This window comes from Marmota marmota, unplaced genomic scaffold (genome assembly GCF_001458135.2).
Source record: "Marmota marmota marmota unplaced genomic scaffold, marMar, whole genome shotgun sequence".
Taxonomy (NCBI): domain Eukaryota; kingdom Metazoa; phylum Chordata; class Mammalia; order Rodentia; family Sciuridae; genus Marmota; species Marmota marmota.
Window position 1 is genome coordinate 368,806 of NW_025999946.1, and position 24,614 is coordinate 393,419.

At 57.0% G+C, this 24,614-nt stretch overlaps 1 protein-coding gene across 3 annotated transcripts in view; it reads right to left on the reverse strand.

Moving 5' to 3' along the window:
* The window catches only part of Zmiz1 (zinc finger MIZ-type containing 1), a 199,552-nt gene that overhangs the window by 15,201 nt on the left and 159,737 nt on the right, over positions 1–24,614 (reverse strand). For 2 of the 3 annotated variants that reach the window (XM_015504588.2, XM_015504586.2), the window contains exons 9-17: positions 18,781–18,925; positions 9,812–9,926; positions 8,670–8,887; positions 7,475–7,673; positions 6,275–6,565; positions 3,446–3,628; positions 1,809–1,886; positions 1,020–1,194; positions 488–629 (exon numbers count right to left, since the gene is read on the reverse strand). In XM_015504588.2, the coding sequence (XP_015360074.1) occupies positions 488–629; positions 1,020–1,194; positions 1,809–1,886; positions 3,446–3,628; positions 6,275–6,565; positions 7,475–7,673; positions 8,670–8,887; positions 9,812–9,926; positions 18,781–18,925 (1,546 nt within the window). The remainder of the gene's footprint in view (positions 1–487; positions 630–1,019; positions 1,195–1,808; positions 1,887–3,445; positions 3,629–6,274; positions 6,566–7,474; positions 7,674–8,669; positions 8,888–9,811; positions 9,927–18,780; positions 18,926–24,614) is intronic. The other variant, XM_015504587.2, reaches the window with a different exon arrangement.

Genomic DNA, 24,614 nt, shown 5'->3' on the forward strand with positions numbered 1-24,614 from the left:
AGGTCGTGAACACAGGGCCCGGCCCAGGAGGGGGTGCCTAGACTCCATACTTGAGTTCCCCGTGTGAGTGGCAGTCCTTCCCAGTGGTCAGCCCCTTGCCCAGCCTCCCGTCAGTTCCAGCCTCATCTCTACATTTGAGGGTCTGGCCACGTGAGCCAAGTTCAAATTCTTGACTGCTTTTTCCCTCTTGCCAACTTAGGGCCTCAACCTGGACAGCCTCCTTCTCAGCCACCTTTATGGGTGAGCAGTCTCCCCCACACTCAGGACCTGGGTAAGTGATAGCTGCTTCCAGCCCCTGGGCCACTGTGAGTGTCCCAGGACCTCCCCAGAGCCTCACACAGGGCAGGGCCCAATCAATGATGCTGAACAGGTGAAGGTGGCAGGAAGCTGCTGCTACCACCCACGCAAGGCCACACCGGGCCCGGGGCAGTCTGTGGCGCTGTGGGAGCTCCCCCATCCCACCTGGGCTGCGCCCTGCTACACTCACCTCCACATGAGCGTCTGGTGGACCGTGGGCCGCAGGTGAAACACGTGGTTGCTGACAGCCAGGTTGTGCTCCAGGCGGAAGGGCTCCAGCACCACGCCATCCCGCACAGGGAACGTGAGCCGCAGCTCGTCATTGTGGTTGGCTGGGCAGGGACAGGGGCCAGATGAGCCACAGGCCCCTGGCTGCCATGGGAACAGTGGCATAGGCTCTGGGGCCTTGGGTGGGACTCATCCCCGTGAAACCGCCTGGGTTGCTAGCTCAGAAGAACTTGGGGCTGGGCCACAGAACCCCAGAAGCTGGGCTGTGACCAAGTACACACCAGGGAACCAGGGAGCCCACCTGTGCCCTCCCATGTATTCCGTCTTCTCCCCTGGGCCTCCTGCTCCGGAATTTTAGGCTCCTCCTCCTGGCCTCCTCCCCAGCCTTTGGCCACCCAGGTGGGTGGACAGCCCAACTTCTAAGCCCCCTACTCCTAGCCTACTGGGGAGCTCCCAGGTAAAAATGACTGGAGAGGAGACTGCGGGGTCCTCACCTGGGGGTGGCGGCAGAGCGCTCATATTTGGCTTGATGTCAGGTGGGAAGGGCGGTTTAACATCTTGACTGGGGGACAGGTAGGGAGGGATGCTGCTCCCAGGGGTCATGGGGGGCGTGGGGTTCCCTGGAACGGGCGAGTGTGGGTAATTTGCCACAGGAACTGGCCTGGGAGGCTGGAAGGAAGAGAAACCACAGGTAAGATATAGGGTCACAGGGAAGGAAAGGACCTGGCTGTGGACACAGCCCCACATTCTCCAGGGCCTACGAGGGTGACCACTCACTCCCTCCAGTAGAGGAGTCTCCCAGGAAACCACTGTCTCCTATGGACTCCGCTCTCCCTGGAAGAGCATACCCCACCCTTCATCTGATCTCACCCCATGAGCTGCTTCAGTGCCAGGAGAATGCAGATTTCCACACCCATTTGACAAATGGGGACACTGAGGCTCACGGTAACAGGGAACCTGTCTAATCTACCTTGGGAGGAGAGGAGAGCTGGGACCGGCCAGGCCGCCTTCCCACATCACGACTTGAGGCCACATCCCCCAGCGCCAACCCATGGAGATCCCCGTCCCCAGGAGCCCTTCTCCTCTCAGTCCTCGCCTTGTTCCCTTCTCAGACCCACAATCCTCCTCGGCTCACCCACATAGAACTGTGGGCATCTGGGCCCCAAAGCAGATGACCTGTAGGTGTATCCCCCACCCGTGGACACTGCCCTCTCAGCCTAGCGAGGACCCCTGGATCCTTCTGCTGCCCGAGGGAGAGGTCTGAAGACTCCATGGGAACATACCCTGTTGACATTCCCTTGGCTGTAGTTACTGTAGCTGCTCCCCGAGAAGGTGTTATTTTGTCCATTAAACTGTTCTGGCTGTTAAAACAAGAGAAGCAATGGTAGGAGTGGGAGGCAGGAGGGCGCTGCCTTCTGACGGCGCTGGAGACTGCCTGGAGAACAAGGGGATGCTGAGGAGGCTCTGCCTGGGCGCGAAGGAGGGCGGAGCAGCGCGTCCCCCAGGGACCGTGTTCTGCCCCCTACATCCATAGTGACTAATTTAGCAAAAGAGCCCAGCAAAATAGCAACACCAGCGCTGCTGAAGTCAGAGCAAAAAATGGTAAACCCACGTGGCAGATGGCCGCGTACGCTGGCACGGTTCTTTGGCAAGTAAATGCAAAATAGTGACGTCTTCTTCACGCCTGAGAATGTATTTTATAAAAATCCGGAAGGAAAAGTCTGGATGCCTGAAGAGGTTTATCATAGTATTATTTCAAAAGTGAAAAATCAGAAATAACACAAACATCCAACAGAGGGGGAGAGTGGTAAATCAGGGTGAGATTGTTGGAGTATTAGGCAACTGTGAAAAGTAAGAATGAGCCAGGCGCGATGGCACATGCCTGTAATCCTAGCGGCTTGGGAGGCTGAGGCAGGAGGATTACAAGTTCAAGGCCAGCCTCAGCAACTTAGTGAGGCCCTAAGCAACGTAGCAAAACTATCTCAATATAAAATATAAAAAGGGCTGGGTTATGGCTCCGTGGTTAAGCATCCCTAAGTTCCAACCCTGGTACCAAAACAAACAAACCAAACAAAACCAAAAAAAAAAAAAAAAAAAACCCAAAAACCCACACAGAAAAGAAAAAGAAAAGTGAGAGTAACAGAGACACTATAGCAATAGGTAGTATGCTTATTAACTCAGATTAGGTTTAAAAAAAAAAAAAGATGCAAAATTATAAGTGTAGCTGGGAACAGTGGCTTATGTCTGTAATCCCAGCTACCTGGGAGGCTGAGGCAGGAAGGTCACAAGTATGAGGCCAGCTTGAGCAATTTAGTAAGACCCTGTCTCGAAATAAAAAATAAGAAAGGCTGAGAATGTAGCTCAGGGGTAGAGCACTTGCCAAGTATGTGTAGGGCCCTGGGTTCAACCCCCAGTACCAAGAAACAAAAAGATCACAGCTGTGATAAGAGTTTTATAATGTGTTGGTGCCCATTTGCATGCAGAGAGACAAAGTTTAGAATAAAATGTTAATATAGTCACACTGTATAGTTTTCTTTTGAAAAAGGCATTTCCTTATTGTTATTATCTTGTGTGTGCCATTTATGAGCAGGAAAGCCATCATCTAAACCCATAAGAACAGGAACCAAGGGGCTGGGGATATAGCTCAGTTGGTAGAGTGCTTGCCTTGCATGCACAAGGCCTGGGTTCAATCCCCAGCACACACACACACACACACACACACAAAAGAACAGGAGCAAGAGAGAGGCCAGTCTGACTTCCTGGCCACTGAAACAGCTCTGAGCATACCCAGAAAACCAGAACCGCCCCCACCCTGCCCTCTGGTGTTTTAGGGGGACTCATGCAGCCCTCATGTCACCAGTGAGGTTGAGGATATGAATGTTAGGTGGGTAGTGAGATGCCTGGAGGTGGCGGGACTCACCTTGTAATACTGCCCCATGTTGACCGTGGGGGGCGGGTACTGCCCGGTGCTGGGCTGGCTCGGCATCCTTTGCCCAGGGTAGTTGGGAGAGGTGAGTGGCCGTGGGGGATTGGGGGTGGGGTACTGGCCTGGCTGGGTGGGGAACTGGCTGTTTGGTCCGTATTGCTGGTTTCCATAGTTGGGCTGTGGTGGCAGGAAAAGGAGAGGGGAGAGGTCACCAGTGTTTTGTAGCCAAGCTGCTCACTCCAATGCCGGGACCAGGCCTACCTCCCGACCACGGACCCTGCTGTCCTTCTACCCTGAAATGGCCTGCCTGGTAGAGAGGAAAGGCTGAACCCAACGATGCCGAGCCTCTTCTTGCCTTGACATCTGGGGACATTACACTCCGTCTGTCCAACTCATGGGACACCTCTCCATATGGTCATTTGTCCTGAGGCACATGCCCTTGGGACTCTTGGGCCACTTCCAGAGCTTCTCAGTCCTGCCATTTTGAGGAGGCTCTTTCTAAAAGTCCCCCTCTGTGTGTCTCCCAGTGCTTGCTACAGGCCCATGTTCCCCAGGGTGCACCTGAATGTGACAGGGAAATGCAAGCCACAGAATGCTCTTCCAGAAAGCTGACACCCCCAGTTATTCTGAGGCTGAGTCTGGGTAGCACTGTCCCTGAACCCCACACTGAGCAGAACACACACACATTCAGTTCCAGGCCATCACCAATCAGTCATCCATGCAGAGCCTGGGAGACCTCTCCAGTAAAGGGACAAGATAACCTCTCCCTGGAGAAGCAATTGAGAGAAGATTCAGCGCCACTCTCCAAGTCCAGAGTCAGGTGATGCTCAGGCCCACCTACGGCCCAGACCCCAGAAAATGACCTCCTGTGGAGTCGCTGGTTTCCTCTTCCTTCTCTGTTGACATTCTTGTCTAAGTGTCTCTCCAGTCCTCTGGGCTTAGAGATCCAGTTGGTGACCATGCCCAGGGCCTGGCAGGAAGCAGGAGCTCAACCAGCATTCGCTCACCAAATGAATGAAGGGCTTGGGCACACACGAGTGGTCAGCGCTGAAGGACCTTCCACGATGCACACTGTCAGGACCTGGTGGCTGCTCTGTGAAACTGTGACCCTCATTGCTGCAGATGTGGACCTGGATGGCACCTGCCCTCATCTGGGACCAGATGACCTGACTCCAGCCCGCTCTAAGGCTGATCATTCAAATGTGGAGGCGCCATGGTGAGGTGGGGGCAACCTTCCCACAGGGGTCAGGCCAAACAGGTGGAAGCATCCAGCACTGCAATCCAGGACCAGGCAGTTTGTAACTGGGGACAGCAGTATTCCACGAGGATGACAACTTCTTAGGAAAGATGAGCGGCAACTCTTGGGGTGTTCTCCTGGGGCAGGTATCACATCGGTGCAGGTGCGGGCTTAGCATTAATGACCAGGGCTCTGCAGTAGCCATGTTTGAGATTACCTGCCTTAGGCTGGCTGCCCAAGGTTCAGCTCACAGAAGCAACCCCAGGGCAGCCAGTGGGGACACTGCAAGTGTCAGCTCAGGGGGGCTGAGAGGAGAGCTCAGAAATAGCGGGGGCTCTGCGCTGGGAATGAGGCCAGCCAAGGCCTGGGAGGGGGTCCATGGTCCTTTGCTGGCCCCTCCCTGAGCCAAGGGATCAAGCCTTGACCCAGCCTCCTGGATGTCTGAGGACGGCTCCCAACCTTTGAATGGCTCCCCTTTGGTCACAGGACACCTCCACTGGTGCCAAGTCACCCAGCTTGTGCTAGAGGAGATGCTGAGGGGGCTGCACAGACGTTCAAGGACCTTGTGCTCTGGGATTGAAACTCACTGCAAGCCCGACCTGAAGGCCACAGCAGGGAACCAGGCAGGAGGAGGAAGAGGACCTGAGCAGAGAGCCGGGGCCTGGTGCTCCAGAAGAAGCCGCCGAGGTGAACGAATGGGCTTCACGAGCATTCAGGACTCTGGGGTCCCAGTGTCTCCTGCAGGTGAACTAAATCCTTACGTGGTACCAAGATGGGCCAGTGGCTACCAATTTGTTCTCCCCGTGTCACTGGGGGTCTGGTAAGACTCCCTTTCTCTGGCCTCCTGTGGAGTTCTGTACCACCTGCAGTGTTCCTTTATGGGTTCCGGGTTTAAGCCGTTTCTTTCCTGCTTTAGTCTTGGGTTCCTGAAGCAGGAGGTGTGGGTTTTGCTTCCTTGAGTCTTCCCCAGCACCTCCCCTTAGCTGACTGTGTGCCCAAGAGGCAGCCACTGCCCCTACCATGGCTGACGCTGATGGAGATGTGTCCCAGTACTGTGCAGCTGCCTGCCAATCACTGATATCTCTCTCTCTCTCTCACACACACACACACACACACACACACACACACATTTAAAGGGCATCGTCTCAGCTCTTGCTCTTAGGGGGAAGCCGGGAAGCCCTCGTGTGGATGTGAACCCCTGTTCTTCACGCAGTCACCCAGGCAGCATGTAAGGCAGGACAGAGAGAGTAGCAGCAGTGGCTACTGGTTTACTAAGAAGGACTTCTTGTACATGACCTCAGCCAGGACCCCAGGCAGCCTAGTAGGTGAACTGGACTGTAAGTGCTTTTACAAATGAAGAAACGGTGTCTCAGGGAGGGGGCCTGACTTGCTCAAGGACTTCTGGGTGGGAAGCAGCAGAACCAGGTCCCAACCCCAGGCACCCCAGCTCACAGAGTCCTGCCGCGTGGCCCAGGTTTTCTGCTGGTCCAATTGTGCCCTTTCCACGGTAGCACCCACAGCCCTGGCACCTTCAAGCCCACGACCCCCCACTGCCCTCTGCACCCCCGCAAGCTGCCGCAACTCACCTCTCCGGGGTATGGCCTCTTTATGCTCTGAATGGGAAGGGACTGGGGCCGGGGGCCTGGATAGGTCTGCTGGGGCATCCGCTGCCCATGCGTGCCAAAGGGGCTGATGCCGGGCGGCCGGGGCTGGTTCATGCCCATGGGAGGGCCGCTCATCCCCGAGGGTGTCATGCCAGCCGCCATGCTGGCAGGGTTCATGCTGCCCCCCATGGAGGCAGGCCCCCGAGGCCCGGGCTGGTTCATGAATTGGCTGTTATACGCCTGGGTGGGACCCATCTGGAAAGAGGAACAGACCTTCAACGGGAGAAGAAGAAGAAAAAAAAAAAGAATAAAATGCCACATGCATTGAAAGTGCAGGGAAGAAGGGGGGTTAGGGGAGGGAGCACTTTCCTGTGTGGCTGCTGCTGGAGACCAGGCCCCAAGGGACCCCGTCCTCCTGGGCTCACTGCTGTCCTCTGCAGGCCGCACAGGGAAGATGCAGCTCCAGGGTGTTATGGAGTGGGGTGGGGAGCAGTCACTCCAATGCACAGGCAGCATTTCCAGGGAAGCAGGCAGGGGACGGGGAAGAGTGTACAGGGTGAGGAGGGACATGGGGAGTGGCACTGGAGGGTGGAGGCAGATGAGGATGGAGGCTGAAGCCCCTTTCCTGGAAGTCCTGGTCCTTGGGTAATGGAGACACACCCTCCGTCCACAAGGTCTGACTCAGTTCCAGTTTTCACTTCTGCTATGTGGTCCCCACCTCCACACCTCCTGTCCTACATTGCTGCGGGGTCCTCCTGCTCACACTCCAGGGCCTTCCTGAACTGGCACAGGTAGCAGATGCACCAGCGGCCTACCCAGGGCCCCGCCCCAGGCCTCAAAAGTGTTCTGGGAGACGGGTTGGTAACAGGACTATCTGTCGATACTGAGCCCACTCTTCGGTGAACAGGGGGGCCAGACAGCAATACAGAACCTCTTTCCTCGTATGCAGACACACCAGCCCACACCGAACACACGCAAGCTCCCAGATACCCGCACCGCACCCAACCAGGCTGCCACACTCACACCCGAACACGCAGTCTCTGTGTGCTTCAGAGAACACCCGGCGCACCCTGGCACCATCGACTCTCCAGCACACACAGCCCCACAAGCATCTGCACTCTGACTGACTTCCCAGGCTGTCTGTCCAGGCGAGGCTGGGGCAGGATGAGCGGGAACCCTTACCGGTCCATACTGGTTAATGTCCTTGTTCTGCGTCTCCTGCAATGCTGCCACAGTGGCCGTGGCCGTGGCAGTGGCTGTGGCTGCCGCTGCTGCTACTGCAGCTGCTGCAGCAGCAGCTGCTGGCTGAGTGAAATCAGCAGGTGGCCTGGTGTGCGGAGGGATGCCCATGCCGCCAGGGGCACTGGGACCCCCAGGGTAACTGCAGGGAGGAGAAGGATGGAAGAGTCAGATACTGTCTGAGCCTAAAGATGAACTCAGGACTAATCTGGGGCTGGGGTGGGGTAGGGATGGGGCTATCCCGGGGCCTTGGACTCCAGCTGTTGGGTGGATGAGGCACTCAGATGCAGAGACCAGAGGGAACAAGGGACTCCTGAGGTTGGCAGCCATTGGTGCCACTCATAGGTGACCAGTCCCTATGCCTGGAGCCCTGGCTGTTGTGACACCCTCACCACATGCTCTTGGTAGCCTGGTCAGCTGTCCTCTAGGGGTCGCTGGGCCCCAGCAAGCCTGAGCAACTTGCCCAAGGCACTCAGGCACTGAGAGCAGAGCTGCAGATGCAGCGTCAGGTGCGCCTGACACCTGAGTTTAGCCAGCAGGCTGTACTGCTCTGCCAGCCCCAGGCCAGAAACCCAACAGAGCTGAGGTCTGTACAGGAGCCAGGGAGGGTTAAAGCCAAGGTGGGGGTTTTGCTAGGGTAGGGTGGGCACCTCTGCTTGTCTGCGTCTGCCCTGCCTCACATCCCTGGAACTCCTTCCTAGGGTTCCCTGCTTCCTTCACAGACCAGCAAGACACAGTGGCTTTTCCTGGGTTGCTTAACAAGCCTGGGCAAGTGGGAGAGCCCTTTCTAGCTGCTCTGCAGCTCTCCTGGTTCAGCTCTCTCATGGCTTCCAATTTATAAAGATATGAGGCAGAGAAGAGTCACTGGGAGGAGTGAGAACCTAGTAGCCCTCCACTCCTGCAGGCCCGAGAGCGTGCCACTCAGAGATGACCAGTCCCTATGCCAGGACACGGCCCAGCTGCTGCAGCACTGAATCTGCAGGCCATTCCCGACAACTGAGGGGATGGCCAGGAATGAGACAAGTGACAGCCCCTGCCCAAGCTTCTCAGGCTAGGAAGCATGACACTGGGAATTCAACTGGACCCTCGCATGTAGATGGAGGTGGACATACGGCCAAGCTCCCCGCTGCCCGCTCACCTGGCCCCGAAGCCCCCGCTGCCGGGGTAGTTGGGCCGGCCATACACACTCTGCTGGATGTAGGGCTGGGCAGGGCCGGCCTTGGCCGAGAACTGCTGCTGCTGCCCAGCGAACTGCGGGGAGTTGAGGCCGGGGTTGCTGGTGGTCATGCCCGACGCCATGGGGTTGCCGCCTGGATTCATAGGGTTGTTGGCATTGGCCATAGGGTTCCCAAGGACCTGTGAGTAGAGAGAGTGGTTATCCCCCAAGCTGGTACCCGAGGTGGCATAGAGACAAAAATGGAGAAACGGAGAAGGGGAGGGACAAAGAGGGAAAGAGGGGGAGGACAACAGAGGAAAAGTGGGTGGCGGTGCAGAAGGACTCCCAGAGTTCACAAGGGGGTAGGCTGGGAAGCAGGCAGCGGGGGGGATGAGGGGACGCTCTGACCAAGGTCCACTAGGTCTGGGCAGTTCTGGAGAAGAGAGTGAGGCTGGGCCTGCAGCAGGTGGTGAGTACTGGACTCCTCAGTCCCCAGCCTACAACAGGGTCTGGATGCCCAGAGGGTTGGGCACACAGAGGCCCCGGGCTGCTACTCTGGAGGGCAGAGGACCCTGGCCAAGAGGCCTCCTGGGGCCTGAGATGACACAGAAGCACAATGGCTCACTCCAGCATGGCAACCAGCCTTGAGCCTTCCAATGGGGCTGCAGCTGACAGAGGTTGGATGGGTGGGAGACCTTCTGTTAGGGAGTAAGAAGGGAGGAGGAAGGAACAAGCGTGGAGACAGGCTTGACTAGAGGGATGACTGTGGGCTTGTCACAAGGTCAGTGCATGACCTTTTTTGCTGAAGTCTGACCCAGGTCATCTAGAGTCAAAGAACCCAGACTTCACAGTGCTATAACACAGGAAGTTCTCCTGCTTATTCAATCTCCCAGGAAGGCTCTAGGATGGGGGCAGTCCACAGGGGCTCAGTTGTAGCCCTCCTAGGTAGGTGCAGACCCTAACTGGGGTGGAGATGTGCTGGCAGCTGGGTGTACCCTGAAAACAGGGGTGCCGGCTACAGCCTGGGAGAGCAAGGGGGACTGGCATGGCAGGGGGACCTGGGGGCCTCAGGAATGAGGGGGTGCCTGGAAGAGGCTGTGGGTGAGGGCAAGACAGGCTCTTACCTGGCTCTGGGATGTGTTGGTCACTCCCCAAACCGTGGTGACCACGGACAGGGAGCCGGGAGGCTGGTTGGTGTTCTGCTGCCAAGGGACAGAGTCATAGGGGAATGACCCATCACTGCAAAGGGAGACAGAGGGAGGTCCTCAGGGGCTGGTGCACAGGGCTTGGGTGGGGCCATGTTCTTCACCCCACCATTCTGCCGCTGCTGCAAGTCCCAGGTGACCCCATCCCAGTTAGCACAACCCTCCACCCCCAAGCCTCTTGTGGCGCCTGGTGCAGAACAAGTGGGCCTTGCATGGCGGCAGGCTGTGCAGAAAGTGCCTCCCCCATCCCTGAGGGGCCAACCCTGTGTCCGCCTGCCTCACCTTGGCCCCAAGTCCACAGTCCATGAATTCCTGAGGCTTGACCTATGCCCCTTCTGCAATCACGCTAACTCTGTGCAGCCCTCCAGGAAGAGCCAGGTCCCTGCACCATCCCCCCTGGGGGACTGCTGGGCCCCTTCTCAGCAGAGGCTAAAAGGGTTTGTGGCGGAGAACCTCAGCTCTTCCCACCCCCTCATAGCAGGCTGGCTACTGGGCCCAGCTGGCCTGGCCTTTGGAATGCAGGCTTCTTAGGTCACCCTTCCCTCCTGAGCAAGGACAATGCAGGTACAGGCCAACCTGCCTTAGTCCTTCCCCTGCCCCCTCCCATCTCTTGTGTGCATCTCTGCTAGCTAATCCCCCGCAACACCTAAGACCCTCAGCACAATCAAAGTCCTTCAGTGGCTTCCAGTGTTGACAAGGCAAAGTCCAAACGCACGCTGAGAATGATTTACCCGCTAACTTCACCGGACCCCACATATATCCAGCTCTGCCTCTGAGCTGCCCTGGATGCCTGCCCTTCCCTAACCTTGCATCAGGCCTGCCAGTGCCCATCTGACCTGGCGAAGTCTCTCCAAGGAGCCCTCAGCATCAGAAGCCAAAACTTAACTCCCCCGCATGTCCTGTCCCGGGTGAGGAGTGGCCAGCAAGGTCTCCTGCCAACCGCTGAGGTGCAGGAGCAGGGAGGGCGCCTGCAGATCTCAGGGAGGAACAGGAGCTTGAGAAGGAGCAGGTGGGGTCCCAGCCCCGGAAGGGGGGACTGAGCTGAGGCCACACAACTCCTAGAGCCTGTGCTGGGTCTCCTGTACCACCCCGTCAGGGAGGCCACAAAGTCCCAGCACACAGGCCCCAGGAAGGGCAGAAAAGCAGAGCACCCACATCCGTGGCCCCAGCGAAGCCCACAGAGCACTGTGTGTGCGCGCACATGCACACACGTGAGCCAGGCTAGAGACAGGGTCTAGGAGAGGGCAGGGTGGTGGGAAACACCTCGTGCCTTCCTTAGGAGACTCAGTCCAAGGTGAAGGCTCACCTGAACCCTGCCCCAGGGGCCATCCAGTCCTGGAGGCTGGGGTGGAGGTGGTGGAGGTGCTGAAGGCACTGCACTCATGGGAATGCAAGTGGGTACGAAAACTAGCCTGGGGCTAGCGCTCCAGGAGGGAGTCCCGCGCACCAGGCAGGAGTGAGGAGCCAGCACAGCTGCTCTGATGCCTGTGCTGCCTGGGTGGGTCCTTGGCGATGCTGGTCAGGTGGTGGGACCCTGTAGCGGGCTGTGTCACTGGGGCTCACTTGCCCTTCCCCTGCCTCGGCCACTTCTCTCCTGATCTCCTTCTGTCTGTGGTCTCTGTTCAGAGGTCACCTGTGTGGAGGGGCTGGCCCAGCCTAGCCCTGCCCTCCTAGTATAAGAGCCATCTCTGCCCCACACTCCTTCTCTCCCTTTCCCTGGCTTTTGAGTATTTCCACAGCACTTTACCACAGTTATGATCATCTGTTTTGTTATTACCCTCAGCAAGAGCAGAGCCCTGTGTTTGTTCAGCATCTACCTGGATCCTGAGAATGAGCTAGACCTGGATGTCTGCAGTCCTCAGTGAATCGAAATACTGAGGGACAAGGGTGCTGGCCTGTGGACTGTCCCTAAAGGGAGTCCCTGAGCTCTAGGAAGCTCCCGCCCACCCTGCACCAGCACAGACTTCCCCGCTGTAGACCAAAGGGGGTTTCTGGACTCGCCCTGCACAGGGGTCCTACAGCAACTCGGCCTCACTGTTCTGGACCCTGATGCCCATCCAGAGGCTGACCCTGGATGTAAGTCCTGGCTCTACTCCTCATGAGCCCAGGGTCCCAGTGCAAATCCCCACATTGCTCCTTACATAAAACGGGCAAGCATGATGCCCCCCTCTATTCCCTTGGTGTTTTCTAGGTGCAGGTCACAAAAACACGAGTGGGTCAGGACACTGAGCCAGCACGAGGGGAAAAAGTGATCAAGCCTGAGCTCACAGTAGGACGAATGCTATTCCTTAACCTTCTGTGTTGTTCTAAAACACACGTGGGCTGTGGGGTACTCTGTGTCTTCTCCGTAGGTCTCAGGTGCTAAGACTGATGCGGCTCAGAGATGAAAAGGCTTCCTCAACTGGAAAGTGACACACTCATGACTCATGATGTCTGATGGGGAAAGAGCAGGAGTAGAATCTGGGGGAGCGATGAACTCAACCGCACAGACAGGATGAGAGTCAGCGCTGCTGCTGGAAGGAGGGAGCACAGACAGCAACAGAGCTGGCAGCCTGGGGACCAGGAGCCTAGAGGAGCAGGCTGGAGCAACATGGGAAAGAAACGGAAAAAAAAAAAAAAAAAAAACCTAAGCAGGCTCCTTGGGAATCTGTACAAAGGACCCCCTGTTCTCCCAGGGAGGCAGCTGAGCATGAGGGGGCTCCAGGGTGGCAGAGCAGCATCTGGCAGGGAGGCCCTGCAGGAGACGGTTTTTAAAACAGAGATCCCCAGATCCCTGACACTCACTGTCCTGCAGGGCTCGCAGCCCAGGTGTGCTGGATAAACACAGGTTCCCCTGGCAATGGGGCAAAACACAAGCTTGAGTCTGTTTTCTCTCCCCAGAACTCTAGCCCACAAGTTCCCACTGACCCTCCAGGCTGATGGCGGTGTAGACAAGGTTTCTGTCCTTTTAGAACTTGCCTGGCCATGCTCAGGAAGTGACCCCCCTCCGGGGCCCAGGCAGCTGCTGGCTCACCACCTCTGCAGGGGAGGCCCCTTGCTCATGGGGATACTGTGCTGGAGGCCCACAGGCAGCTCCTGACTGCCCTGCAGCTCCGTGGGTGGGCCTTGTGGGAGGAAACTGGCTCCTTCCTGTTTCGCCCACTCCACCCCAAACTTGGTGAGAAGCAAAGTTAACTAATGTTCCCAAAGTGGGCATCCCACTGCCTAGCTGGAAGGGTCACTGTCCCAGAGCAAAGGTGCACAGCCAGCGTGCACACGGGCATGCTGAGGATGCGTGCATACCCAGGGCTCTGCTGCTTTGCTGCCTTGCACGCTGGGGGCAAGAGAGTGCACTGGGGAGCGCGGTCTTGGTCTTGGGGCCTCCGTGTGCACCTGCTACAGAAGCAGAAGTGGCAGCCGCTCTGGTGCAGCTGTGACTCATCCCGTGTGGGACAGATGCTCCTGCCAGCACTGAGGGCTCTCGCCCCCGCAGGCCGCCACAGCAGCCAGCCCTCCTGCGTCTGCCTGGACTCATGTAGTCCCAGGGGGCTACCTGGTCCCTGTGCCCAGGCAGGGACTTAGCTGTGGTGGGAGGGGAGCCTGGGGCAATAGAGAGAAGGCCCCGGGGGGCTTTAGGGGATAACTGGAGACCCCTTCTGATCCCCTGACAAGCACTGGTGACCCTGCAGGCACGCTCAGCCCCGGGCAGGGGTGTTTGGCCTTTTGGGACTGCCCATCAGGGGCCACGTCCCTTCCCTGTCCCTGCCTCGCTGCAATGCAGAGGGAGGCCTGAGCTCCCGAGGTCTGAGAAGCCCACTCTCGGCGACTCTGCTCTGCTCTGTACACCCTGAGCCAGCATGCACCGTGCCCACCTCATGTCACAGAGTGCCCTCAGCCACAGTCCTGTCCAGGCACAACCGCCCCAAAGATCCCGGTCCATCCACAGAGGCACCAGTGCTGTGCGCCAGAGAGGCTACTTGGGTGGGCTCTGGGGTCGAACCTCAGCTCTGCCTTTGCCAATCCTGTAACCTTTACCACTTCATTTTCAACCAGCCTCAGTTTCCTCATCTGTAAGGGGGACTTAACACTTTCCTAAGAGGAAAGGTGAGAATATGGGTGAAATGCCTGGCAGTCAGACCCTGCGCAGCTGCCCTTTCTCTCCCTTCAACTCTCCTGGCCAGCCATGTGCAGGTACCCATATTTGTTCAAGGATACACTGAAAGTGCTTAGAAGTTTTACAAATATGCTATTGATGAGAGGGGCTGTTAACATTCCTCTCGGTCAACTAAAAAGAATGTTTTCCAAGCCTTTGAGGCTTACCTTGGTATTCTCCTGCCTTCCCATCTCTAGCTAGTGAACTCCTACTTATACTTCAAAGCCCAGCCTGCATACTTCCTTTCATGACTTTCCTAAGTAAAACCAAGGGCATGTTCCTCTCTTCCCTCAACCTTTTTGCATACATTTTATGGAGAGCTCTTCCCACTACAGTTATAGGAGACGGCTTACATGTCTGTACGAGCTCCATGGCACCCAGGGAGATTTGCTGGATGTGAGAAAATGAGGTAGGCCTGGGGTGAGGAGTGATAGACCCGGGCCGCTGGGTACTCCCAGTGTCAGTGTCTGCACAGACATTCATGGAAGGCGGGGAGGCTTGCGCTTGTAGCTGCTGCTTTATTTGGGAGAAATAACCAATTCTCATGAAGGGTCTTGTCAGAGCCTAATTAATTTCCCTGATCCGGCTGTGTTGGCCCTGGCTCCGCGCAAGGCTGTAGCGTTGCTGCTAATGAAGCGCCAAGCCGGTGAAGGGCCTGCGCTCCTGGTCTCTCTAATTTAGGGGAAGCATTAACATGTTCTCCATCATCACAATTACTGGGGCCTCCTTCCTCCCCTCCCTGCGAGGAACGCGGGAGGCTTCCACAGGAAGGAGGAACAGAAAAGACCTTTGCGTCTTAGCAATCTGGAGCAGGTGGGGCAGGAGTTAGGGGTCTTCCAATTCTTTCTGTGCTTCTCTTTGAAAAAAGGAAATTTTCTGGGGGCAAGAAGGGCCTCATGTAAGCTGAGCTGAGCTGCAGCTATGCAAAACAGAGCAAGAAGTGGCAGCTGTGACGGTAGGGATGTGACCAAAGTGAGGGGAGAGCGGGGCTGGTTTTGACTGACCCATCTCTGTGGGTTGACCAAGAATGAGCAATCAGGGCCAAACGGCACCAGGCCAAGGATCAGGACAATAATAACTAATCTGTGGGGCTCCAGTGTGCCAGGGCTGGCCACAAGCATGGACTTCCAGCCCCTGATGCTACTCCCCTTCTATGGATGAGAAAGCTGAGGCACAGAGAGGTTAAGTAACTACCCAAAGTCACCCAGCTAGAAGACAGCAGAGCTGAAACCCAAGGCCCAGGAGGCTGGCTCCAGGGCCTGTTCCCACCTGCTACCCTCAGGGGACCCCTCCTCTGAGTGTCAAATCCCACACCTGGAACATGGGTGGCACCCTTTGATCTTGGAATCTTCCCCAGTTCCAGCTAGCTTTAATTGTAATCAAATTAACAGCATAAACAAGATTTATTAGGCTTTTAATTACCTTTGCAACACTGATTTGCATATGGACAATGTGCTAATCACAAATGACTTTCTTAACCACTCATTAAGAATCCAGGGGAGGAAGGCAGAAATAGTTGTTGGCATCAGGTCTGGGTCAGTGCAGGGACACAGAAGGTGTCCTAGTGCCCGCCAGTGTCTGGAACCTCACAGGACCACAAGGCACCCCCTGGCCTCTCCTTCCTCTGCCACATACCGTGTCCAGTAGCATGGACAAAGTGGGCTCCTCAAGACTTTCACAGTGTCCACATTCCTGTGGCCACTCTCAGAAACTGCCATAGGGCTACGGTAGCCCGAGCTGTCCCTGGCATCTCACTCATAGTGCTGAGTGTCCTCGTGTCCCCATAGGAACTATGGGACTCAGCTAGGCCAAGCACCTCGCGTGCAGCCACCACCCTGGGAGGGAGAACAAGCCGGGACTCGCAGCCTCACCCAGTGGCACAAAATGGACATGACTGTGGCAGTTGAGCCACAGGAATCCTGCAGTCACCAGGGACCTTCGAGGGCTTGGGGGCAGGAGGGGACGGACGTCAAGCTTCCAGGCTCCTTGGCCCCGCCCCTCTGCTTGTCCTCGGACCTGAGTCTTCAAACAGCCAGACCCCTCTGAGCAGCACGTCCAGAGCATCCCAGAGCCCAGCTCTCCCTGGCCCAGCGTCTGTCTCCTTAACATAAAGGCACAGAAGCCACCTTCCTTCAGGTCGCTAAGGTCATGGCTGATGGGTTCTGTTTTCCAACTCTGAAAGCTCTCAGTCTTCTCTCCCATTTCCTTCCCCTTCACGTTTAGGAAATTACATATGGGGCCTTAAAAGGTGAAGGGCTGTGCTGGGGTTCCCCTGGAAAAAAGTGATTTCTCCCTTGGGACATTCAGGAAGGTCACAAGGAGAGACATGGCTAACTTGACCTGCGTCTTCAAACAGCCAGACCCCAGAACAGGATGCTGGCCCTTGTTCAACTAATGACACATCTTCTTCCAAATTATTACTCCCAAATGAGTAATAGGTGGATTGGATCAGAACAGTAGGTGACCCTCTTCCAAAAAGACCCCCTTGATCAGGCTAATAACTAGATACCACTGACCTTGATCTACGAGTAGCAGGGTGACAGTGGTGTGCAGAACCCTGCTCTGCTCCTTACTGGCTGTGTGTTCTTGGGCAAGTCTACCTTCCCACTCTAGGTCCAGTTGCCCTTTCAGTTCTGCCACTCAGAAAGGGGGAGGGCATTATCCAGAAAGCCCACCATCTTGCTGGTTATTCCATGGGACTGGTTGGTTACCCATCCATACTTAGCAAGACTTCTGGCCCACGGGGCTCTCCTTTCTCTGCAAGACCATCTGGGTCTGCAGAATAAACGCCAGCATGGTCTTTGAGCTCCCAGACCACCTGCTTGGCACTATCTGTCATTTGGCTGGACCTCTAGGGAGCCAGACTTGAAGTGGTGGCAGAGGAACAGGGCCCGGGATGCTGGCTGGTGGCTCTTTGGCTCATGGCACTTCTTGGCAGGGCCAGTGTGAATTCATAGAATGCATGTGCCTACGCCCAATCCAAGTCATTGACAGTTAAGATCCCTGTCCTCTGAGCAGCCTCTGACACTCGGCCCTGCTCACCTTTCTCCTTTTGAACCCAAAGTCACTTAACCCTAACCCTGCCTGGATCCAGTGTCCAGATTGCCCTGTGAGCCTTCCTTCCCTGGCTGGCTATCTGGAGCAGAGACACTCATCATTTCCATTTGGGATGGAACAATCACATGCCTGAGCTTAAGTGACAAGTAGACCTGCAAAGGGCTGGCTGTGGTCTAGATCTGTAGCCTGATTATGGTCAAGCAGGTCTGAGGCGGGTCTCTAGTGGAAGACAAGGGGGCTCATGCTCATCATCAGCATCCACTTTGCTGAAATGACTTGGAGGAGAGAGGGTTGGGAAGGAGAGGATACCTGGACTGATGGGTGCAGTGATTCTGGAGGGATGGCTGGCCCAGAATCCTGAGCTAAGGCATCACAAAGGCATTTACCAAATAAGCTGCTTTGGTTACTATTCAGCCACTGCCTGTGCTCAGAGGCTGGCCCCAGATACGACCTGCAGAAGCTGGAGCTGGAGCAGGGATCGGAACACAGGAGGCAGTGGTTTTTCAGCCAAGGGTGATGCACTGCTCTCCAAAATGTGTGAGGGTGCTTTTTGCTTGGTGGGGAGGGGTCAGTCATGAGAAGACTCAAGCAGACAGTGACCAAGGGAAATGCCCTGAGAAATCCTGCACCACAGAAAATTCCCCTGGCCAAATGCCAACCCGGCCGAGCAACACTGCCACAGAAGGGAGGCAGCAGCAGTTGTCAGTGTCCGGGTCCAGAGTCTAGCAAGGCAGTGACCCTGGGTGGTGGTGGGCTTGCTGTGGTACAAGATGCCCCTGACCGAGGCAGGGCACCACATGTCAGGGAGATCCTGCCCAGGCAGGGACTGGACTTGATGAGCACTAAGGTCCTTTCTGGTTCTGAGAGTCAACAAGCCTTTAATTTGATTTATAAAGCATGGTTGACACTCGAGTCCCCAGCAGTGCCTCTGTGGTGCAACCCAGGTCTGCCTGCAGTGTGCTCTGGGCTGTGGGTTCCTCGTTCAGGCTGGATAATGAGAGCAGAGCTCTGACTGCAAATGCCCCTCCCGGTCATTAGCAGGGACCCGCACAGGGAGTGCAGACAGCATGACAGGCTCCGTTGTTCCAGGGTCAGCCTGCAGAGTGCTGGAGAGAGCATCCCAGCTCAGCAAGGGACTCTCGAGATAATTAACTGAGGGAATTGCCGGGCTTGGCCACGTGCTCTTCTGAGGCTGGCGCAGGGCGGAATGGCCAGTTCTTTGGTGCCTGGAGGCCTCCAGCAAGCCTGCTCCTGCCTATGACCCCAGACTTCCGGCAGACCCAGCCCAGACTCACTTGGCTGCAAGGTGATTGACCTGAGCTGCTTCCGTCCCCACCTGGGGCAGGACCACCAGCCCTGTGACCTTCCTGAGACTTTGTATGCTCCAATTTTTTTCTGTCTTCCCAAGACCCTGAGTTCAGGACTTTTAAGATTCCTGCAGAAGTCCAGAATCTACAAAGAAAGAGCCCCATGCTGGGGCAGTGGGGCTGGGGAAACCTAGTGTCCTCGACCTGTTCTGATGGGGGAAAAACGTGCTCACCAAGAGGATTCAAAACCCAACTGTATTTTTGCAGACAGGGCATCTTTTCTGTGTCAGAGGCCCCTTCCCAGTCCTTATGCTTGAGGGGTGTTTCTAAGGAGACCAAGGCACCCACCCGGGCAGCCTGGCCCCGCCCCCTGGTGGCCTGTGCCCGCTCACCTGTGCGACAGAGTGGGTTTCATGGAGCTCATGGAGTTGAGGGGGGGCTGCATGGGGAGTTTCCCGGGGGGGTCGCTCTGACGGCTCTTCTGATGTCGGAGCAGCAGCAGGCGGCCAAGCTCCTCACACCAGGAGGACAACAGGGCTGCAAGGAAGGACAGGATGGTCAGTGGGCACCTGGCGGTCATGCCCTGCCACACTTGGTCCCCGCCTCACCCTCCCCGGACCGGGTGGTGTTGACGCCAACTTTGCTCCTGGATTCAAGGGACACCAGGAGACTCACTAAGTCATCTTGGGAAGCCTCAGCGTTCTCAACTGTAAAATGGGACTAGCACCTCTGAAGGAGGATTCAAACGCACCTGTTGCCAAGAGTGGATTGGAGGAAGGTTTTAATGGCCACCACACAGAGTGGTATCAGTCAGGGCAAGAGATGGAGGAGAGGGTCTAGACACTGAAGAGGAGGGCACAGACGGACCAAGGTAGGGACAAGGGATTAGAGGGCCTGACACACACGACCTGTCGGGGCCTGGGTAGGCACTGCTTGCCACCCCCAGACCTTCAGAGCAGCCCAGCCCTTTACACTTGGAATGGTCAGCTCAACGTGGCTTCTAATCATGGGCATGGTCAAAATTTTTAAGTTTGGACAAAATCCACAGCTTTCTTGGAGCCTGCTGACAAGCCAGGAGTGTTTGCAGGGCTCTCCCTGAAATACCTGCTAAGCACACAAGTGGGTACACGCCTCCTGGTCCCCACACTGCTGGACACAAATGCTTAAGGAGGACAAAGGGTTTCCATAGCAGAGGGTGGTGGGTGCTGAGCAGGAGACGGCCCAGGTGCAGGCACATACAAGAGCTGTCTGCATCCAGGCCAAGCGGCCTCAACTGCCCTGGGTGCAGGGGAGAGTGCTTTTCTTTCATCCTTCACTGTCTCAGTATGGCCACCAGGGGCCAAAAGCAAGCTCAAGATTAGTGTGTCTCAGCCTGGGCTCCAGGCTGGCTGATCCTTCCAAAGTGCAGGACGACGGAGCCAAGGTTGGAGGGGGGTCAGGAAGCCTGGGCTCTGTCACCACCTCTCTGCATGACTCTAAGCCACTCACAGACCCTCTCTGGACCTCAGTTTGCTTGGAGGGAAAGAGGGGCAATATCTCTTGCCCTGCCTTCCTCCCCCGGCTGTGGGAAGGGGCAGGTGGAAGAACCCAGATAGTGTAGCCCAGGGAGACCCCTCCTCAGCAGATGCCCCACTCCTGCTCCAAGCACTTCAGCCACAATGACCTCAGGGGTCAGGAGGCAGCTGACCTGTCAGAGGGCTCTGCTTAGCCATTTGGCTGGGTGCAAAGCCTATTCCCTCACTTCAAGGGTCACCCATCTGGACACCATATGACACTCTCCTGCGTCCTTTACTCCCATCTGCCCATACAATCCAGGACATTCCCTTTTATTGTTCCCATTCTACAGACGGAGCCTCAAGCAGGTTAAGTCACTAGTAACCAGAGCTGGAGAGTGGCAGAGACAAGCGATGGTGCCCCTGCTCCTGGCAGAGGCCTGTCATAAGGGAAAACCCCAGGTGGTCTCCTGGCTCCTCTGATTTCATAAGGAACCTTCGAGTCACCCCCACAGCATGCTCCACTGGTATTGGGGGAAGGTGACAAAATACGCAGTGACCAGGAGTGGCTAGGCACTTCACACAGAGTCCCCATGAGTGTAAGCCCCAAGAGGTCTTGCCAGGGCCACTGGGTACATCTGCTTGGCTCACGTGGGGAAGAAAGATGGCCATCCCAAGAAGGCAAGTGGGGGCTGCAATCCCAAGAGGGCACCTGGCTGCCTGGGGGGTGGGCCATGGATGGTCTGAGTCTTAAGAGATGTGTCCTGTCCCTCTCTGCGGGGTCACCTTGCTGCCAAAGAGGGAGGAGGGTGTCAGAGAGGAGACACCCCCCCCTCACCCCGACCCTGTGTGTCTTCCCAGGAACTGGCCAAGGTTCCTGCAGTGGGTGCCCAGCATACATCTGCTGCCGCTGGAGGGCGGGCGGCCGGCCGGCCTGCCTATTCAGAGAGGCTGGAACAAACAGAAACGTGTTTCCAGATCGCCCCATTCTTCTCCCAGGCCCCTAGTTACCGCTTCTTGTGTGGGGGCACTGGGCATCTGGAAACTCATTTGCACGCCAAGCACGAGGCCTGCCCGATCACAGCCGTGGGGACCGTTCGGCTGTCACACAAAGGACAGCTGCAGACGGTGCCGCCTGCTGCCCGCCCCTCCCCTCCCAGCCCTCGCTCCTCCTGGGTGTCAGCCACGCCATGCGCCATGGGGGACGCAGGGCTTTCCTTCAATGCCACAGGCTGCCCCCTGCTTGCTCAAGGACAGCCCTCGTCTTCCCATTCCTAGTGAAGTGGTTTTCTGTTAAGGAATAAAGGAAGGACCGCTTTGTGGCAGGGCTTGGCCGCGACCTCACGTGGGGGAAGGCTGCATTCCTGCAAGGGAGAGGGGAAGGCGGTGCTGGCGACGGAGGCACAGGCCCTGGCCCCGCTGGGTGGCTGGCTGGCAGAGGCTGTGCCTGCACCCACCTTCTGCAGCTCCACTCACGGCGGGCGGGCGGACGCGGTGCATGTTCTCATTATAGCACAAACCAACGTGAGTCTTTAGGAGGCAAATACCAGCTGATGACAACACACAGGAATTTATGGCCAAAAAAGGAGCCTGGTCCCTGTCAGAGGACCAGGCGGCCGGACAGGGCCAGACTGAGGCTGGCGGGGGATTACGCAAGGACAGGGTGACACGGGTCAGGCAGGGTTCTGTGTGTGCCTGGATCTCAGGTCACGCACACATCTGATCTGGGAAAGGCCATCTGCTGCAGCGAGGCAGGTCTGGCCTCCACACCTGCTGTATGTGCCTTTGTCCTGTGCCCTGGCTGGGTGTGGTACAAACAGCCCAAGGACGGGTGACAGCCCAGGAAGGTCAGGTGTGGTGTGCCAGAGTGCCTGGCAACAGGGCAGTCTCAGTCCTAACCAGCACAGCTGCCCCTTGCCTTGTCCTGAGAGTCCCACTCTCCAGTGATAAGAAGACTGTCCCCAAGTCTCCCTTTACACATTAAAACAGCAGCTAGGATCACACGTCCCTTCCCCTTTTACAAAGTGCAGCTTGCCTGCTCCAGGGCAGCCCTGGGCAGCAGGTGTGACTGCCTCTCCTGTTGACAGAGGTGGGTGGCTTCCTGCTGATGCACCTGTGGCCAGATGTGTACATGCTACCTGCACAGCTGACAACAGAGGCCACTGTGACCCAAGGCCACCCTCAAGAGCTGAGCATGTCTAAGGCGAGATACCCCAAAGCTGACCGGACACTTGGAAGTGCTCTCTGGCCTTCCCGTGCTCCCTTCTGGCCACCTCCCAATCTGGGGTGTTGGCAAGGGGAGGACCTTCTGCCCAGTCGAAACTGGGAATCAGAGGTCAGCCACAGCCAGGGGGCAGGTGGCAGGGGAGGCCTGTGGAGCTGGCCATGAGATGAGCCAGAATTCCCCACCCAGGGCTGCTCCCTCGCTCCATTAGGACCTGAGAGAAATCCCCTTTGCCACCTCCCGTGGGGCAGGCCTCACACAAGAGCTGAGCTGGGCGGGGGCACCTGGGGTTCTGGGCTCCTCCTCAAGCCCCATCTGCCATCCTCACCAGCCCGTCCAGGGCCATTGGGGGCCCTTCCAGCTGACCCATAATGTCCACAGAGGGGGCTGGGGAAGCAGTAGGGTCACCTGAGACCCCAGCTGCCAGGTTTGAGCCTCAACCACATTTCCAAACATTCCCGGAACTTCTTGGCATACAGTGCACAACACACACAACCTAACCCGTCTAAAATGATCCCTCATCCCTCCTACCTGGCACCGTTATCACCAGGCTCCCAGCACTCCATTCCATTCCCATCTTAGGTACCAAGGCATTCGATCACCAACCCAGCATCCATTCCACAGCTTCTGAGCATCTACTGTGTGCCGTGGGGAAGGGGACCAGGTCAGCACCCCTGGCTGAAACCCTGCATAGCTCCCACCACAAAGTCCAAGCCACTCAGGACAATGTCCCAAGTCCAGCACTCTCATCTCTCCTCACCGAGGAGGCAGCTGCCACACTCTGGCTCAGGACAAGGAACCCCAAGAATCTGGGATCAAAATCCAGTTCTACCCTCACAGCCATGTGACCTTGGGCAAATGACAGAATCTCTCTGGGCCTCAGTTTCTTTACTTGTCAAATGGGCATAATACAAATGTTTACTCCTTAGGATTATTGTGATTCTCCCAAGACACTGATACCTGTATAGTGTTTAAAAGAGCATCTGGCCTGTAGTAGGTGTGGGGTCTGTGTTGGCACCGTGTGTGGTCGCAGCAGGTAAGACACCTGCAAATGCACTCTGCTCACTGTGGCAGGATAGCACCTCAGAGACGGGAGGTGGTCTCTTGTTCCTCTCTCTCCTATGCCCAGCAGGCTCCAGGGCCACCTCTCTGTGCCAATGCCACCACCTCCCCACATGCCAGTCCCACGAGACATGATAAAATTTCCCACCTCTTGGCTGCTGCCTAGAAAATACTTCATCGCTTCCTCCGGGAAGCCATCGACCCCTCTCCTGGGTGTGACGTGGGCCAGGCACCCACGGGAGAGGCTGGAAAGGCTTCCTGGAGGAGACTCCATCAGAAATGAGCCATGATGAGATGCAGTGTAGTCTAGGCAGAAGCCAAGAGGAAGGAAGGCGCTTCTGCTCCCCTGGGGTCCCCCCACGGTCCTGTCCAAGTGCTTTACCTAAAGTGGCCGCATACTGGCTGGTCCAGGCTGTGTGCTGTGGAAATGGGAAGGAAAGCACGTGGGGACGGAGGACCAGGGGGGTTTAGGAAGCAGGTCTGAGTGCAGGCACTAAGGAAGATCCAAGCTCTGTCCCCGAGACCTTCCAGCAGCGCCCCTTGCAGCCAAGAGCCACCACAATGTCTTTTAGGGAAAAGCAGCAGGGAACTAGGTAAGGGTGAGGCGGACCTGGACGGAGCCCCAGGGTGCTGGAGTCTTGGCTGCCCCGGCATGTCCTCCCCGGGGGGGCCGAGACAGGCCTGTAGTTGCCTCACCAGCATTTCCCAGCAGAGTGGGGGTCAAAGCCAGGTTGACCAAAGAGAGGAGGCAGAAGGCAGAAGCTGCAGTGCCCCAACTTGAGACTCGCGGGGACACTAGGTGGGGACGGGGGAGCTGCGCTGTTTCCAGAGCCGCGGAGACCAGCCTTTGATGGTGGCTGGTGAGGGGCTGTGGTGGAGGGGAGAAACAGGCTGGCTCTGGCCCCTACAGGGAGCAGAGAGGCTTGCCCGGGCACAAAGGGAAGGCTGCCCCTCGCCAGGCTGCGCTCCAGCTTGGAAAGGAGCAAGAAATCAGGGCGGCAGCGGCCACAGGGAAAGAGGTGATCCTGGTGGAGCTGGGTGGGGAGGTGTGGACGGTGAGGGGAGGCCTGGAATGCTCATTCCAGGTAAGATCTGGGAGCAGGAAGGCTGGGAGGGATGAAAGGCAGTCTGAAGGAGGGGACAGGGACCCGGATGTAAGGGCAGAGCAGGCGCTTTATCCAATGCTGCAGCCCCGGGAACCACACGCCAAACGAAACAAAGGCGGATTGAGTATCAAAGCATGTGTCAGCTGCTAAAAGGCTGCCAGAGAACAGAGGAGCTGTGTGTATGTTCTGGGGGAGATTCTGAGACCCACGAGACCCCCTGGACAGCACAGAACTCAGACATGCCCAGCAACAGGCCTGCGAGGCCGAGGGCCTCTCATTCTCAAACCATGCCCAGGGGGAAGGGCAAGGGCAAAGAGTCGGGCAGAGGAACGGGGGGGGGG